Source organism: Plectropomus leopardus, chromosome 13, assembly GCF_026936395.1.
Source record: "Plectropomus leopardus strain MGB_pleo_1.0 chromosome 13, ASM2693639v1, whole genome shotgun sequence".
NCBI lineage: Eukaryota > Metazoa > Chordata > Actinopteri > Perciformes > Serranidae > Plectropomus > Plectropomus leopardus.
In genome coordinates this window covers 24014346-24028764 of record NC_142188.1, presented here as the reverse complement: position 1 = coordinate 24028764, position 14419 = coordinate 24014346, and the positions used below count along the sequence as shown (strand labels likewise).

The 14419-nt window shown below is 38.6% G+C and overlaps 1 protein-coding gene and 1 long non-coding RNA gene across 3 annotated transcripts in view; one reads left to right on the top strand and one right to left on the bottom strand.

Moving 5' to 3' along the window:
- LOC148187716 (uncharacterized) overlaps window positions 1-14419 on the top strand; it is a 61198-nt gene that overhangs the window by 8593 nt on the left and 38186 nt on the right. The gene's annotated exons all lie outside the window — the stretch shown is intronic.
- LOC121954255 (interferon-induced, double-stranded RNA-activated protein kinase-like) lies at window positions 481-13732 on the bottom strand. 2 transcript variants are annotated; one of them, XM_042501620.2, is made up of 22 exons: window positions 13490-13727; window positions 11388-11514; window positions 11233-11306; window positions 10981-11130; window positions 10717-10849; window positions 9402-9448; window positions 9226-9307; window positions 8917-8966; window positions 8678-8800; window positions 8455-8583; window positions 8160-8364; window positions 7451-7597; window positions 6678-6779; window positions 6371-6433; window positions 5561-5668; window positions 3967-4031; window positions 2543-2757; window positions 2180-2436; window positions 1858-1986; window positions 1637-1760; window positions 1419-1454; window positions 481-1239 (listed from the first exon to the last, which is right to left on the bottom strand). In XM_042501620.2, the coding sequence occupies exons 1-22, from the start codon at window positions 13582-13584 to the stop codon at window positions 971-973; spliced, it is 2730 nt and encodes a 909-aa protein (XP_042357554.2). In that variant the 5' UTR covers window positions 13585-13727; the 3' UTR covers window positions 481-970. The 2 variants fall into 2 exon arrangements, with proteins under 2 accessions (XP_042357554.2, XP_087943151.1); XM_088087025.1 differs by lacking the exons at window positions 481-1239; window positions 1419-1454; window positions 1637-1760; ... (2 more) ...; window positions 2543-2757; window positions 3967-4031 and having other exon boundaries at window positions 4034-5668; window positions 8678-8797; window positions 13490-13732.

Here is a 14419-nt window from a genome sequence, read left to right as displayed (position 1 = left end):
TTCTCAGTAGTGTCTTTGCTAAAATACAAGCAGAACATACAGGAAATATGTATACAGTATTTAAAACGCAAATATCCCAGAAGAAAACAACTTGAACAGGCTAAAGATGCAAGCATTTAGTCTGACCCCCTTTCCACTTATAGCATGTCTTGGGCTCTCTCTCTCACTCTCTTGGGCAGTCAATATGCGATTTACTGCACTAATCTTCTGGTGAATTTACACCTGACTGCAATCAAGACACATCTAAAGCTTAATAATGATTGTTTGAGCTACCTTTTGTTATGGTTGTATGATTCCATGTTTCACATTATATTAACTTCAGTCTGAAGAAGCTTTTTTGTTCTGACATGTACATGTTCTTGCAGGGTTTCTTGATGAGTTCAACTATACTATATCATACTGTACTGTACTATACTATACTATACTGCACTATTATAAAAACAGATTTTATTTCTGGTTAAAGAACTCTTGAACAGCTGATTATATTTGTAAAATCTTTATTTATCTCCATGAATGGTTCATTGTTTCACAAAATATCAGCTATAGGAGTTTGGGGGGAGGGGGGGGGGCACTGAAAAATTCATAAAAATCATTTTGAATCTTCAGTGTTTTTCTCCGCTGGTCACCAATGTAGGAAGGTTAAAAAACAAAAAAAAAAAACATTAAAGAATGAAACAAAACAATAGCACTAGGTACTTTTCCAGGAAAAAAAAGGCTGTCACGAAATGTACAAATATCATGAATGTTATTTGTATGATTGTGCAAATTCTATCAGTGCAATATCACGTTTGTCTTTAATTTTGAGAAATAAAACTTTCATTGTAAGATTTCAAGTGAAAAAAACCCCATGACCATACACATCTGAGAAAAATCACAATATATAAACATCATGCTTGTTGCATGCTTGCATCGTGCTTAATCTGAGTGTCCAAAACCAAAGCACTTCTCTTTGCTTTTACATTTCGCTCCTTTATCCAGATCCCTCGAGCTCAGAGATGAGAGGCCTCATATTTTTCATCCTTTTCAGGATTTCATAGAATGCGTCTTTGCTTTCTGTGCCAGCTGCAGTCACAATCCTGTGAATGTCCCTCATTTGGTCTCGTGTAGTCTTCAAAGCTCTCACAGCATCGTAGTTCTCATTTGAGATCAACTCCAAATCCCTGAGCTCGTCCAGGATGGCCTCTGTATCATTCACCCTGTTAATCAGAGCTGTCCGAAAGCGATCCACAAAATGCTGCCCTGAGGCAGTCATGGAAGATAAAAAGCAAGGTAAACAAATTGTGAACACTCAAAGTTGTAATCATACTAAAATTCTTAATCAAGGAACCTCAAAAAATGTTTAAGCAAGGGGTAGCAAGAGTATCTGAAGCCACTATGTCATCTTTTCACTTCTTAACTCCAAATTTTTCTTTTCTTACCTTGTTTATAATCAGTGCTTTGACTTTGGTAGTCTCCTGAAATACACAAAAAACAAGTCACAATACTGACGACTTACTGGATATTTAACTGTTTTAATAGGCTTTTTTGGCATCTCATGGTATTTTCATGGCATTAGCTTTGCCAACTATGTTTTTTAGTTAAATAGAACAAAGGGGGTACAAATCAATCAGTCTTAAATTATTTAAAACCCACTGACCTTTATGAAGGGTACATTGCCAGACAGTGTTTTGCTCACTTTCAAGCCAGAGGGTGAAGTCGCTGTCTGCATTTCTGACAAACACCTCAAATACATTTCTGCCATCATATCTGAGCTCTCGTTTCTGTGAAAAACATAATGAGTGTAAGACTTTTTGCAGTCATTTTATTTTCCGATGATAAAGAAATATTTTAACAGATATTTAAATAGCTGAAACAAACGCTGGGTTGAATCTTTGCATCCGCCTTGTCTGTTGTGATGGAGAAATGATTTCCCAACCTCATAGACTTGTCTGGGCCTGGTTTTGGGATTAATTTTGATCCACAATAGCTTTGTTTTTTTTCCAGTTCCTGTAAACAAAAAAAAAAAAGTCAAACTCAAAGTAGCCATCAAAGAGAACTATTTTTTTTAATATAACCACAATGGTTTGTGTGCTCTCTTTTAAGGTTCTGGAGAATAAAATATTCTAACCATGCTGTTTTCCTAACTGCATGTGCTACATCTTACAATTGTTTGAATTACTGTGACGAGTGAAATAGAAACCTGTTGTAGGGCACGATCAGGTGGCACCAGGTAAACATCCAATGTGAGGAATTCTTTGTTTGTCTTGTAGATCAACGTGTCGCAGAAAACTTTCACAGGACGACCGAACATCTTCCGGATCATTGCTCCTCGTGGAGAAAAGACTGGCTGGAGTAGCTTGACATGAGACGCTGTTACTTCAGACACTTGTTCCACAACATCCCCATCGGCATCCACATGTATAACTGCAAACATGTCTGACATTTTGGAATTGTGATCTGCAAAAAAAGAAAAAGTGCGCAAATTTTAGTTATGAAAGAAGAGATGGATCAGTATGTCTTTGCATGTTGTAGAATGCTGTTAGGTTTTTGGATTACATCTCACCTACACAGATCCAATGTGGCAGATGCACCTCCTGGAACTTCCCAGCTGTGACTCTGATGTCCAGCAGAGGTCCCGCTGGCATGTAATTCATGCATGAGGTCCTGTCCCTGTGTTCCTCCCATAAACAGAACTGGTATTCGAAGCTGACTTTTTCCCCGCAAACCCATCGCAGGGCAGATACACCGCATTCAAAGCGACCTGCGTCAGACTGGAGGCTAGAAAGTGAAAGGAAATACAAATGGGTTTGAATTTTCTACACACTAAAATACTAACTTCTAATTATTTGTTCCAGTCAGTGCAAATTCTTCAAAATTCGCAGCATATTTATTTTGATGGAAAATCACAGAATTATGTGTAATAATCAGGTTTTACAGTAATCTTCTAGGGATAACCTTCCACGTAATGAAATACATTAGCAAATTTATTTTCTTTAAGTTAGCAATTGATATAATGTAGCTTTAATATGCGTCGGCTTCAGGCTGCATGATATATCGTTTCAGCATTAATATTGCGATACGCAACAGTCGCATCGAAGGATGTATCAAGTAAGGCGCATTGACTTGAACAACTCACTGGCTGCTTGATACTAAAGGAAAACTTGCATGGATATCATTTTCTATGACTAATACCGACCAAGTCTTCCATTTTAACCCTCTGAAACCTCAGAAAATTGGCTTGATTTCTTTCAAAAACATGGGGGAAAGGCAATGAGCAACTTGAAATGAAATAAACCCTAATTTGCAAGAAATTAGTAAAAAAAAAAAAAAAAAAGGGCAGGAAAATTGCCTGAAAAGTAGCACACATAACAATAAAAGAAACCAAAAGTAAAAACAAAAATAAACAAGGAAATGACTTTTTAAAAAAGTGCTTTAAAATAACAATTGTGATGTAATTTTCAACACATATTTATGCTCATATAAAACTAGTTGTCTGGACATTTTTCATTTTGTAAATCAACTCATTTCTAACAATTTGTGGAAATTTTTTGCTGGGTTGTTCATGGCTTGTGTGTGTGTGTGTGTGTGTGTGTGTATATATATATATATAAAGTGCTGTCACAGGGTCAGCAAGTGTTGCAGAAGCAGTCAAGCACATTCTTTTCCAACATGGAAATATAATGGTTCTGTGAAAAGTCATGGAAAAGTTTTGAAATTTTGTCCATGAAAATGTGTGGGAACCCTGAGAGCTGCCCTGCTCTGACAGAAATATCCACCACGTTCACCGAGGGGCTGCACTCCACCTTGTTCAAGGCAGCAAAAAACTGTCAAACAAGCCATTAGAAGCAATGGGTTTCAGGGCACAGTGGTGGCGTTGTAGTATTTTATCTGAAAGTGCCCTGGGAGTGAGCTTTGGTTTGATTTCAACAAAGTTCTGAATCAAAGTATTTTATGAGAGAAAAAGAATGGGAAATGTATTCATCTTACCTATAGGTGTGGACCTCATCCACTGTGTTGACCACAGGTTCACATACAATCCAGTCCATGGACTCCTGTTTCAGAAGACAAGACACAGGATAAATGCCAAGTATTTGACATTTCCTCGCGCCTCAATCCTCACTAGAACCAGATGTGTTCTGGTGCGCTATCTCTTAGGAAAGCTTACACCGACAATACATGAGAGCAGCCTGCTGGCAAGTATTTTATCACTCCTGTACTGAATTTAATGGACCCTGCAGTGGATCGGACTGATCTGATAGTAGGCTTGGGCAGTATCTAATTTTTCACACCTTCTTGGAATTTTACTAGGTATACGGAATATGACTGTCAGTATGTCTTTTCAATTCTGCACGTTGAAAAGACTGCGAAAATGGTCTTTTAGTAATTATATTGATTCTCTGCCACCTTTGACTACAGTTTCAATATTTTTATCCATCACAGTCGTGAAGAAATACAAATTCATCACTTTTTCTCAGCCTTTCCTGTTTTCGTTTCAAAGTAAAAGCCTTCTGAGAATCCCCTCAATTGTTGACACAGGGCATTTTACTGTGAAACATTTGCTAGACTGTGTTGTTGATGATGCAGCAGCTTTCACAGCTTCATAAATAAGTGGAATAAGTGCTTCTAATTGTGGAAATACAGTTGTTTTAACAGTACGCAACAATGCAGTAGCCCCGCAACAACAAACGTTGCCGATGTGAACACACTGCTCACTTATAAAGTGTGGCCTGGCCCAGGGTACATGATCCGCACTGCTTGCACAACATCCTCATTACAGCCTCTCCAATTAGAAGTTAATATCAAGATGAGGGTCCATGTTTTTTTTTTTACGGTATTTAAAATAACACAGCCTATGCCTTTCTGATATATCACAACATACTGGAGTGTCATATTGGAGTGGAGACAGATAAGAGATTAAACTCAAATGTATCATTCCCAAGACTTATGTCAGACTTGTTTTCTGGTACATCACCATCCAGAGAATTATAAAGTGGATTATTGCTCTGGTTGGCTTCATATTTGTCCACTACAACACTGCATTGTAGCACACTTTAAATAACGGTTGTGTTGGTGGGTTTGTCTTGTACTGGCGGTAGGTGCAGTTTGCAGGGACGTGTCATGCAGGCTCCAACTAGCATGTGGATGCAGCTATATGTCTTGACATGTTGGGTTGCACTTAATCGATGCAGCAGAAGCTTACCCCTTCATCTTCATTTGTTCATACTCTTTCTGTCTCTAGCTGTTCTTTTTTGTCCTGTATGATGCAGGTGCAGCTGTAACGTTTTTTTCTCGGGCTTTCCTGGCACTTGGCTCTGCTGCCACTGTTCTTCTGCTCCAAAGTGTTTGAACTCCAAGCGCAGCCTATTCTGCAGAATAATTTAATCGACTCCTGATTGGTCAATCAAGGCATTTGTTGGATGTGTCATGTTTCAAATCAGTATTGCTGGTGGGGCAAGTAAATTTTGCATCCACTTACCCTACAAAACCAAATTGCCCTGAACAAGCCTTTATGCCAAGTCCTGACATTAACAGTTTATCATTTCATTTAATAAAATCAGACAGTTGCATTTTCCTGACGCACAGTTGGCGTGTTGAATGTCTGCGCCCACTTCTCCAGCTCTGTCTTGACTTGACTTGCTTCAGGTCGCTTTTCTGGCTTCTCACACAGCATTAACTCGATGATTTGGTTCTGCAAAAAACAACAACAAAAAAACTGCCACTGAGAGCTTTGTACCAAAATTAATAAATGCAGCGATACTACAATATTGCTTAAGCTCAACTCCACAGTTTTTCTGACCTATATGTTTTGGAAACAAAGATTGATATTTTAAAATACTGTCATCTGTGCAATTTGATATTTGACATTATTCACACACAGACAGCAGCAGTCCTGGTTAGGCTCTCATCTTTTGGGCCTTTTCGCCTAATAACCACTGCACAAAAAAACCCCACTGACACCCACTAACATCTGGCTTTTCAAAGCAACAAGAATACATACAATCGGCCTTTACTGGAGTACGACACCCAGATGAACACGCACGGACACACTAACAAAACAGCACACACACACACACACACACACACACACACACACACACACAAGCTGACAGTTAGATAGACTCGTGTGTTGCAGTTGTGTGTTCACTGGTAGGGCGAGTGTGGATGAGTGGGAGAATTTAGCATGTTTACCTGTGTTTGAAAAACCTGCATGCACGTGCCACTTTGGTGGAAAAGTGGCCTTAGAGATGAACAACTGTTGTAACAATGCAGAGCCCTGAATATCAGCCTCCCTGCTACTCTGTTACCTTCACGACCATTTGGCATCTTGTGGGAAATTCTGCTTTATGTGGCAAGTGAATTAATTAGGATAATAAGACTATGAAACTCTTACCTCTTGGGGAAAAGTCAGTGAAAATCCTTTGGGAAGCTTCTGATGTCTGGCGTTCATCAGAAACTAGTATTCATACAGAGATAAAGGGATGAAAAAATGTGTTATTTCACTTGGTAATAACAATAATTATGATTATGCTCCGTTCAACATTGCAAATAAGTGCAAAGACAAATTAAACAAGACAGATTTAAAAATGAAGTTCCATCATAACTGCTATCTACAGTAATACGTTAACACCGTTGTGACAAGTTTTATGTTAACCTTTAATAATAACACACATTTTTACATATTTAGAAAAAAAACTCACCTCTCGTCTTTCGTGGCCAGTAGAGATTTTCCAAAGGAGTTCAATGTATATCAACCCCAGAGCAAATATGTCCACTTTTCGGTCATAGGTCTTCTCCCTCATCTGTGATAGAATTAAAACTCAGTATTGACAAATGACACCTTCATTGAGATTAACTGCCTTTCAGCTCAGGGTTTGCTGCTTACATTTGCAATTAAGTTTTAATGTTTTGTTGATATAAAAGTTGTAACATGTTTTTTGTATACTTTTATATTACAGCTCTCACTTCCAACAGTAAAGACAGTTGAGGCTGAGCTTCAGGGAATTCAAGAGCATTGTTAACAAGTAACTAACCCCCAAAATCACTTTTTTTCAATTTGAAAAACAATATTTGTGGTTATTTAGTAGTGCTGTTCATTGATTTAGGTCTAACTCTTGACATTTGAGTGCATAATATTAAAATATCTGTCTATATTGTGTATAAATCTGCATAGTAACTGCCCTTAAGGTTTACACCTGGCTATTGCAATTGTATTTTACTATTGGCTGATCCTGGTAGAGCCTGCTTTCTGTGTTGTGGATTGAGAGGCGGCACAGTTGGGTGACTGGGCGTTCGCCTCCCTCACAGCCCAGCCCATCTTTGAGCCTTTTTTTCACATTCCAGGGAGGATGCATTCAAGCCAAAAGTGGTGGGTTTAGTTACTCTCCAAGTATGGTAGGCTTATAGAAAAACATATTTGTTAAAACAATATTACAGACAACTTAAATGTTACTGTCAGTAAAGACCATCTCACTTGTTCGGGAGCCATGTACGATGGGGTTCCTTTTCCCCCTGATCTCTTCATCAAAGCATAGTCATCATCATCAATGTCATCTTTTGTGACGAGACCGAAGTCCCCGATCTTCACTTCTCCACCCAGTCCAAACAGGATGTTGTCAGGCTTACCATTAAAAAAGACAAAACAATTTGAAACAAAAAAACATCTAGCTCCTCTCCTCACTTAAAGTGAATAACACATAAACAAACTCTGGGCTTTTCCATTGGCACTTTTGACCACACTAATTCTTTTTATTTTGTTTAATTTTATTGTGACTTTCAAAAGTACAGCTACAAATAATACAAAAACAAATACTTACATTACTTACAATTACATTGTATGTGTGATACAGATATAGCAAAGTTTACAGGATAGTTGCATTTCCTTTCTTTCCCCTACTTTTGAACCAGATTGCTTGGTGGAAACAAGGCTTATCTTACTAGCCACGTATGGTAAGAAGGATGAGTGACACTTCGTCCAGGCAAACTTTTGAGAACTGCTGCTGGATGCTGCCTTACAGGTCATGATATAATCTGATTTAGTGTGGGAGCACCAGGATCTGTCTCAGGGATCTGGCGGAGCCTCATCAGGGTTAAACCAGTCGATAATGCTAAATCACACACTATTAAGTTTAGGTAGCATCTATATCAACTTTGCCTCAACACACTGTAGAGTCTGGACTCACCTTAAGGTCTCTGTGGATGTGCCTCTTGGAGTGAATATATTCAACTCCACTAACTATTTGTTGAGCCATCCTTCGACTTTCTTCTCTTCTCTTGGAGTCTTGCACAGGCTGAGCGTTCTTCTCTTTAATCCACCCTCTGAGTGTTTTGGTGTCACATAACTCCATCTGGATATAGAGGTACTTTGCTGATGAATTTTCTGTAGACCTAGAAAATAAGTTAAAGAGAAATGACTGAATTACTCACCTTTAACTTCAAATCAAAAGTCAAAACTTAACACAAGTGCATGTCACTTACTGGATAGAGCTGTAACTGCCGGCTGAACTGTCCCATTGGTATTCTGAATCCTCCATCCAAAATGTGTAGTATCTGACGATATTAGGGTGGAGGAGGTCTGATAATGTCCCCACCTCTCGAAAAGCTTTTCTGACCCAAAGGAGAACAAGATAATATATCATTAAATAAAGTCCTTGAACAAATTCTGCAAAATGCACTCTGTAACTCACTGCTGCATACTCACTCTTCACAGCGGACAATCTTTACAGCATAATACATATTCAACTGTTTATGTCTCGCTTTGTAAACTCGACCAAAGCCTCCACTGCCAAGACGATTTATGGAGTCAAAGTCTGAGGTAAACCTGCTGAGATGTTTAGGCGAAAGGTAAAAAAAAACACAGTGATGCCTTTTTGATTTGGAGAGAGATTTAAGACCAAATCAATATAAAACACAAGTGCTACAATGCTTTTTTGGTCCTACCTTGACTGGGTGGATATCTCCTGACTAGTTCCCATATCTTTGACACCATGCTTAGAGAGTAAATAAATAAAAAAGATTAATTTTGTTTAACCCTATTCTCATTAAGTTGTACATTCTTCAAGATGTAGGTCACACAATGTGCTGAGTGACTCCCTCCAAATTTGCAGCTCTCTATTTTCCTTGATTTTAGAAACAAAACTTTCTTGCTCTTATATTAATACTATTAATCGCTTTCCTCTACAGAGTAAGCAAAGTATAAGAGGGTGGATTTAAAAATGTATTTATAAGATTGTGATATGAAGTTCAGACCTGATCTTCGGAAGACCTCAATGAAAATATTCCCGAGTCATTTGTTCCCATTGACAAGCTCTCTGTCGATGCAAGAGACTCCCTAGGAGAATATAATATAAGATACAAGTACAGCCTTTTCAGAAGCTAATAAGCTCTCCAATTTGTTTCAATACCAGGATCAATGAGGGCCTTACAGTGAAGTTGGTGCATCATCTTCCAAAGAAGTCGACCATAAGGATATCTAAAATTCACAAAAAAGGTTAATTGCTACATGTGGCATATTCTAAATACATCAATCTGATGTCTCGGAGCCCTCTCTTCAAAAATAAACCATGTAGGCTGTGATAAATATGTTCCCTGTGAGCTTTATATTTAGAGGCTTAAAAACAGCATTGTGGACAATCTGCAATGAAACTACCAAACTACTCTTAGATGCCCATTAATTAAGTACACCTAGCTAAAACTCAAGCAGTCTAATACAACAGTCCTTCAATAAATCCTACCTTCATGAAATTCATAATGTGCGGTTTGTATTTAAATTGTTTCAGAGAGGTGCTGATCCAATTTAATGATCATTTTGGAGGATGTAGTTGGTGCTGCTGTTGAACTGTATTGTACTATGCTGTAGCCTATTCTCATGATACGATGAGGTGGAGGAAATATTAGACATGGCTGTCAGTAAAACAGAATACAGCTCATCAGCACCACAGACTACAGCCTTCAAAATGACCATACAGCTGTGTCAACCCCTCTCTTAATAGTCTCAACTAAACTAAATGTAGAAACCTTTATGAAAGTAGAGTTCATTACAGCACAGTTGTACTGGACTTCATTAGTTTCAGCTGGGTGTATCTAGTACCTCATTCCCACTGCAATTAACGAGTGCATGCAGGTTTTTCTAAACACAGGTAAACCTGCTAAGTGTCTGTATTCCCACTGCCACATTTACCGCTGGAGAGCCAGGGTCGGACTTTGTCAGCTGGTGTGAGTGTGTGTGTACGTCTCATTGGTGAGTCGGTGTGACATCACAGACAGGCAGGAGAACAGGTAGACAGTACACAGCAGGAGGAACAGAGGTCTGAAAACGTTTTAGTGGTTTGTTCTTGTCAATTATCTCTTACTTATGAAGTTTACCTTTAGAGCTCGGTGCAGATGTGTTTCTGTGGTTTAGCACTGTTTAGGTGGACACCGACAATAATTAGTGATGGCATGTTATTGCATTTCGAAGGTTAAGCAGCTGAAATTACCGCGTTCACCTGGGTGTTGCACTTCCATCAATGCCGATCAGAGCCAGGGGAAATAAAAACCTACGTCTACTGCAGAGTCATTTGACCAGGGTGTGAATGAACGATCGTACGCATTCCCATCGTATTACTTTTTAATACGATGGGAATGCGAATGCACTAACACTCAGTGTTAGTGGGTGTTTGTGCAGTGGGAATGAGGCTAAATACACTCTTGATTGAGAAACTATGTGATGATTTAAAGGGGGTGAAACATATTAAATACCTTGCTGTCCCAGTCAGACTGTTCTTGAAGAGCAGACCAGGCTAGCCATGCTGCCATTTGTTTGGCCTCCTTGACAGTCTTGCCCTCACCAATAGGGTAGTCCTTATCATTGATCACTAATTTAAAGAAAAACCTGTGTTGTGTTTTGAAACAGAGAAAACATATTTGGACCATTATGTTAAGACCTCTCTCCCAAATCTATTAAAAGTTTTCATGAAACATCTTTGGTGTCTATTCCTGTTAAACGGGTTCAGTCGTACTCACCGAGGGTTGTGAGGAGGGCCTCTTCTGTCCACTAAGGTGTAATAATGGGGTTGTAATGTTTTCTGACAGAAGTGGTTGATGAGGCCGATGAAATTTATCTTTGTAAAACCTCCGTCTTTGACTCTCACGCTCAAGCCCTTTAACCACTTACTGTCACACCAAGAAAGATAAGAGTCAAATTACAAACTTTCATAATCAAACAGAATCAGAATAATGAAACAGAAACAATGTGCTGCCACTGTTTGTGCTCACATGATGTCCGTCACATTTTGACTTGATCCCTCCTCTTGTTGGCTTGATACGCCACTGTCTTTCTCCTCTCCAGCCTTGAAAACAAAAACGGTATCATTTTATTAGCTGACTGAAGTGCAGCTTGTAGAGCAACATAACGGAAATAATAATCTTACAGAGTCAGTTGGTTTGTCCATCAAATTTCTCAGTGCATTTTTAGCTGCCATCTGTTTGGCCTCCTTCTTGTTCTTCCCCACACCATCAGGATACGCCTTTCCATCCACCACTGCTCTCACTGTAAATCTGAGAAGAAATGAGAAAACTGTGTTAAACAGGCAAGATAAGAAAACGTGGTGAGATAAAAGTTGCATTACACAGACATGAATCTGCACACTTGATTAACATCCCCACAAGTAAAGTTCTAAACTTGACATAATGTTGGATCCTTTTGGCCCTTGTATAGAATTAAATGTGTCGGTTTGTTAGTATGAAGTCACTTTTTAAAATATATGAACTAAACTGTGATATGCATATTATCACGCAAACACTAAAGCTGGCTTTTATTTGAAAATTTTCACTACTGGTTTCAATGCAGTACCAGAGTTGGATATCAGATCTGTTTTTCCCCCATTATTTTACTTGGTGCCACACAGACACACATCAGTAAGTAGGAGAGATCAGGGTTGGTCAGTTATGGGGGTTGTTTGGCGCGCAGCTTTTGTTCTGGCCCATTGATTGTTATATAAAAATGTTTTTGCTTTCTTCACCTGCACTCGTCTACTTTATTTAAACGTCTGTAAGTCAACTTTTTTGGTGAGATTAAACTGTCAGTATTATAGTGCCAAAAGTAAAAAAGTGGTCTTTTCATTCACTGTATCAGAGAACTGTGTTAGATAGAAATATTGGAAAAATGTTACTTCTGATTTATCAAAGTAATCAGATACATTGTAAGAAAAGGTTTCAAAGTCTGTGATGAGGAATGGTAGCTGGCTAACATAATTTAATCACTCAAATGTGACACACTGATTTTAGGAGTTGGTTGGCACACTTGTGGGTGGCTCAGGAGGTAGAGCAGGTCATTCACTAATCAGAGGGTTGGCAGTAGATCCCTGTCTGCTCCAGTTTGCATGTCAAAGCATCCTTGGGTAGGATACTGAACCCCAAATTACTCCTGATGGCTGTTCTATTTTTGTGTGAGTGTGTTTGAATGTTTCAAAACTGAGTAACAAGTGGCCTCTGGTACAGTAGCCTCAGTCACCAGTGTGTCAGTGTATGTGTGAGTGGGTGAATGCAGCCAGTAGTGTGAAAGCCTAAGAGTGGTCGAACATCTAGAAAAGCCCTGTACAAGTACAGGTCTATTTACCTTGTGCAACCAACTGTTATATTGACAGTGGTAACGGCAACTGTATTTTGAGAGATTTAAACTGTTTTGAAAGATTAAAAACTATGTTTATATTGTTATTCTTTAATCATTATTTTGAATGGTCAGTGGCAAAAGTAATCATACATTCCTACTGATAAATTGCTTACAAATGTTGTTTGGCTATTAAAATATGCAGATATTCAATTACACATTCTTGTTTTCTGGTTCTTGTTTGTATCAAATGTTTAAGTTGTTTCTATTGCTTGTTTTATAAACTTTAACATTTTAACATTGTACCATCCAGCGCTGTCACAGGGTTGGTAACACAAATGCATAACATGACTTAAAAATATATTTATATATTTCTTTATAGCTGAGACCTTAACAATTAATTTGCTGCTGGTTAGAATATTCATAGATAGATTATACCAGAGAAATATGGCAGAGAGTGAAAAGTGTGCCAATCAACCCCAGTCTCCCCTACTTAAATAAATATTGAGGTGCAGTATCCTAATATCTATTACAGTTATACCTTGCCATATTCCTCAACATTTTCGTATTGCCTTTTCCCTCCAAGAGTTTTAAATATGCAAAGATCAATAAATACTATCTCCATATATTTCAATTTTAAGGTATATACGGTTACCTTAATGTTACATCAAGTGCACTTTTGGTTTTTATGTGGCAACAGCAGACAAAGTGCGTTCATTTTTGAAAACAACGCACTGAGTACTGCACAGTCTAGAATACAACATTTCAACAACATTTTTTTTTCTAAAAGAAACAAACGAAAAAATGGGGAAATATTATCCTCACATTCAATAGGAGTATGTCCTATTAGTCCCAGATCTTTTCATAACCTGCACTCGTCACTTTTCAGGGTGTAAAGTTCACCAGAAAACTTATGCAACTCACGTTTTTAAGTGATCGGGGCCAACACATCCAACGTCCTCATATTTCAGCTCCAAGCGCTTTCTCTGCGCATACTCGTTCAGTTCAGCTATTTCCATTATAAATAACAGTCGGGCTCACATTACCAGAACAAAGTGAACATTTCCGAATACTATTCATGTCTTTACAGTTGTCATCTTGATTACTTCCGTCTTTTTCCTCCGTGGATGTATTATAGTGAAATCTGGATACAGCCGTGGGGGCGGGGCCTCATACATTTCTATGGGAGCTGCTCAGTTGCGCATGGTCTCCTCACCCACAGTTACGTTTAGTTTTCTTTTTTCCAGTCAACGTCACATAATTGCGGCGTCAAATGATGTCTCAAAAAGCCTATCAAAAGCGGTGGAAGCAAACATGAACCAAGCGGGTCACTTATTATTTTTGACGCATATTAAAATGAAGTTTAACTGACGTCTACCTGAAATTATTGAAGCTTAGGTAAATTTATTGCCTTTCCGTAGACTTTATGCTCGTCTTTTTGACAAAACGCTTATTTTGTTGACGTTCAAAAACTACAGTTCCCATGAAGCTGTAGTATCGCACCTACTGCATGGATAAGACTCAGTCCATGAGTGTCTCCTATGCTGCTCACCACCAGTTTAAACACACATCCCTGCAGCCACATGCATTGGGCTTTGTCTGTCAGACAGTCTGTAATCCAGGAGATTGCTGTGAGGATAATAATAAAAATTGTTATCCTCACAGTGCTGCATGCATGTCAATGCAAGTGCACTACTATCACTTTGCACTTGCACTTTGGTTGTGTGATGTACAAAACAGGATGATGAGTCACCACTATCTGTCTATCCATCTCTCTATCTATCTGTCTAGCATGATTATTTTATTTTGTTACAGGGTTTCTTTGGGGGAGTTTTTCCTAAGTCGATGTGAGGA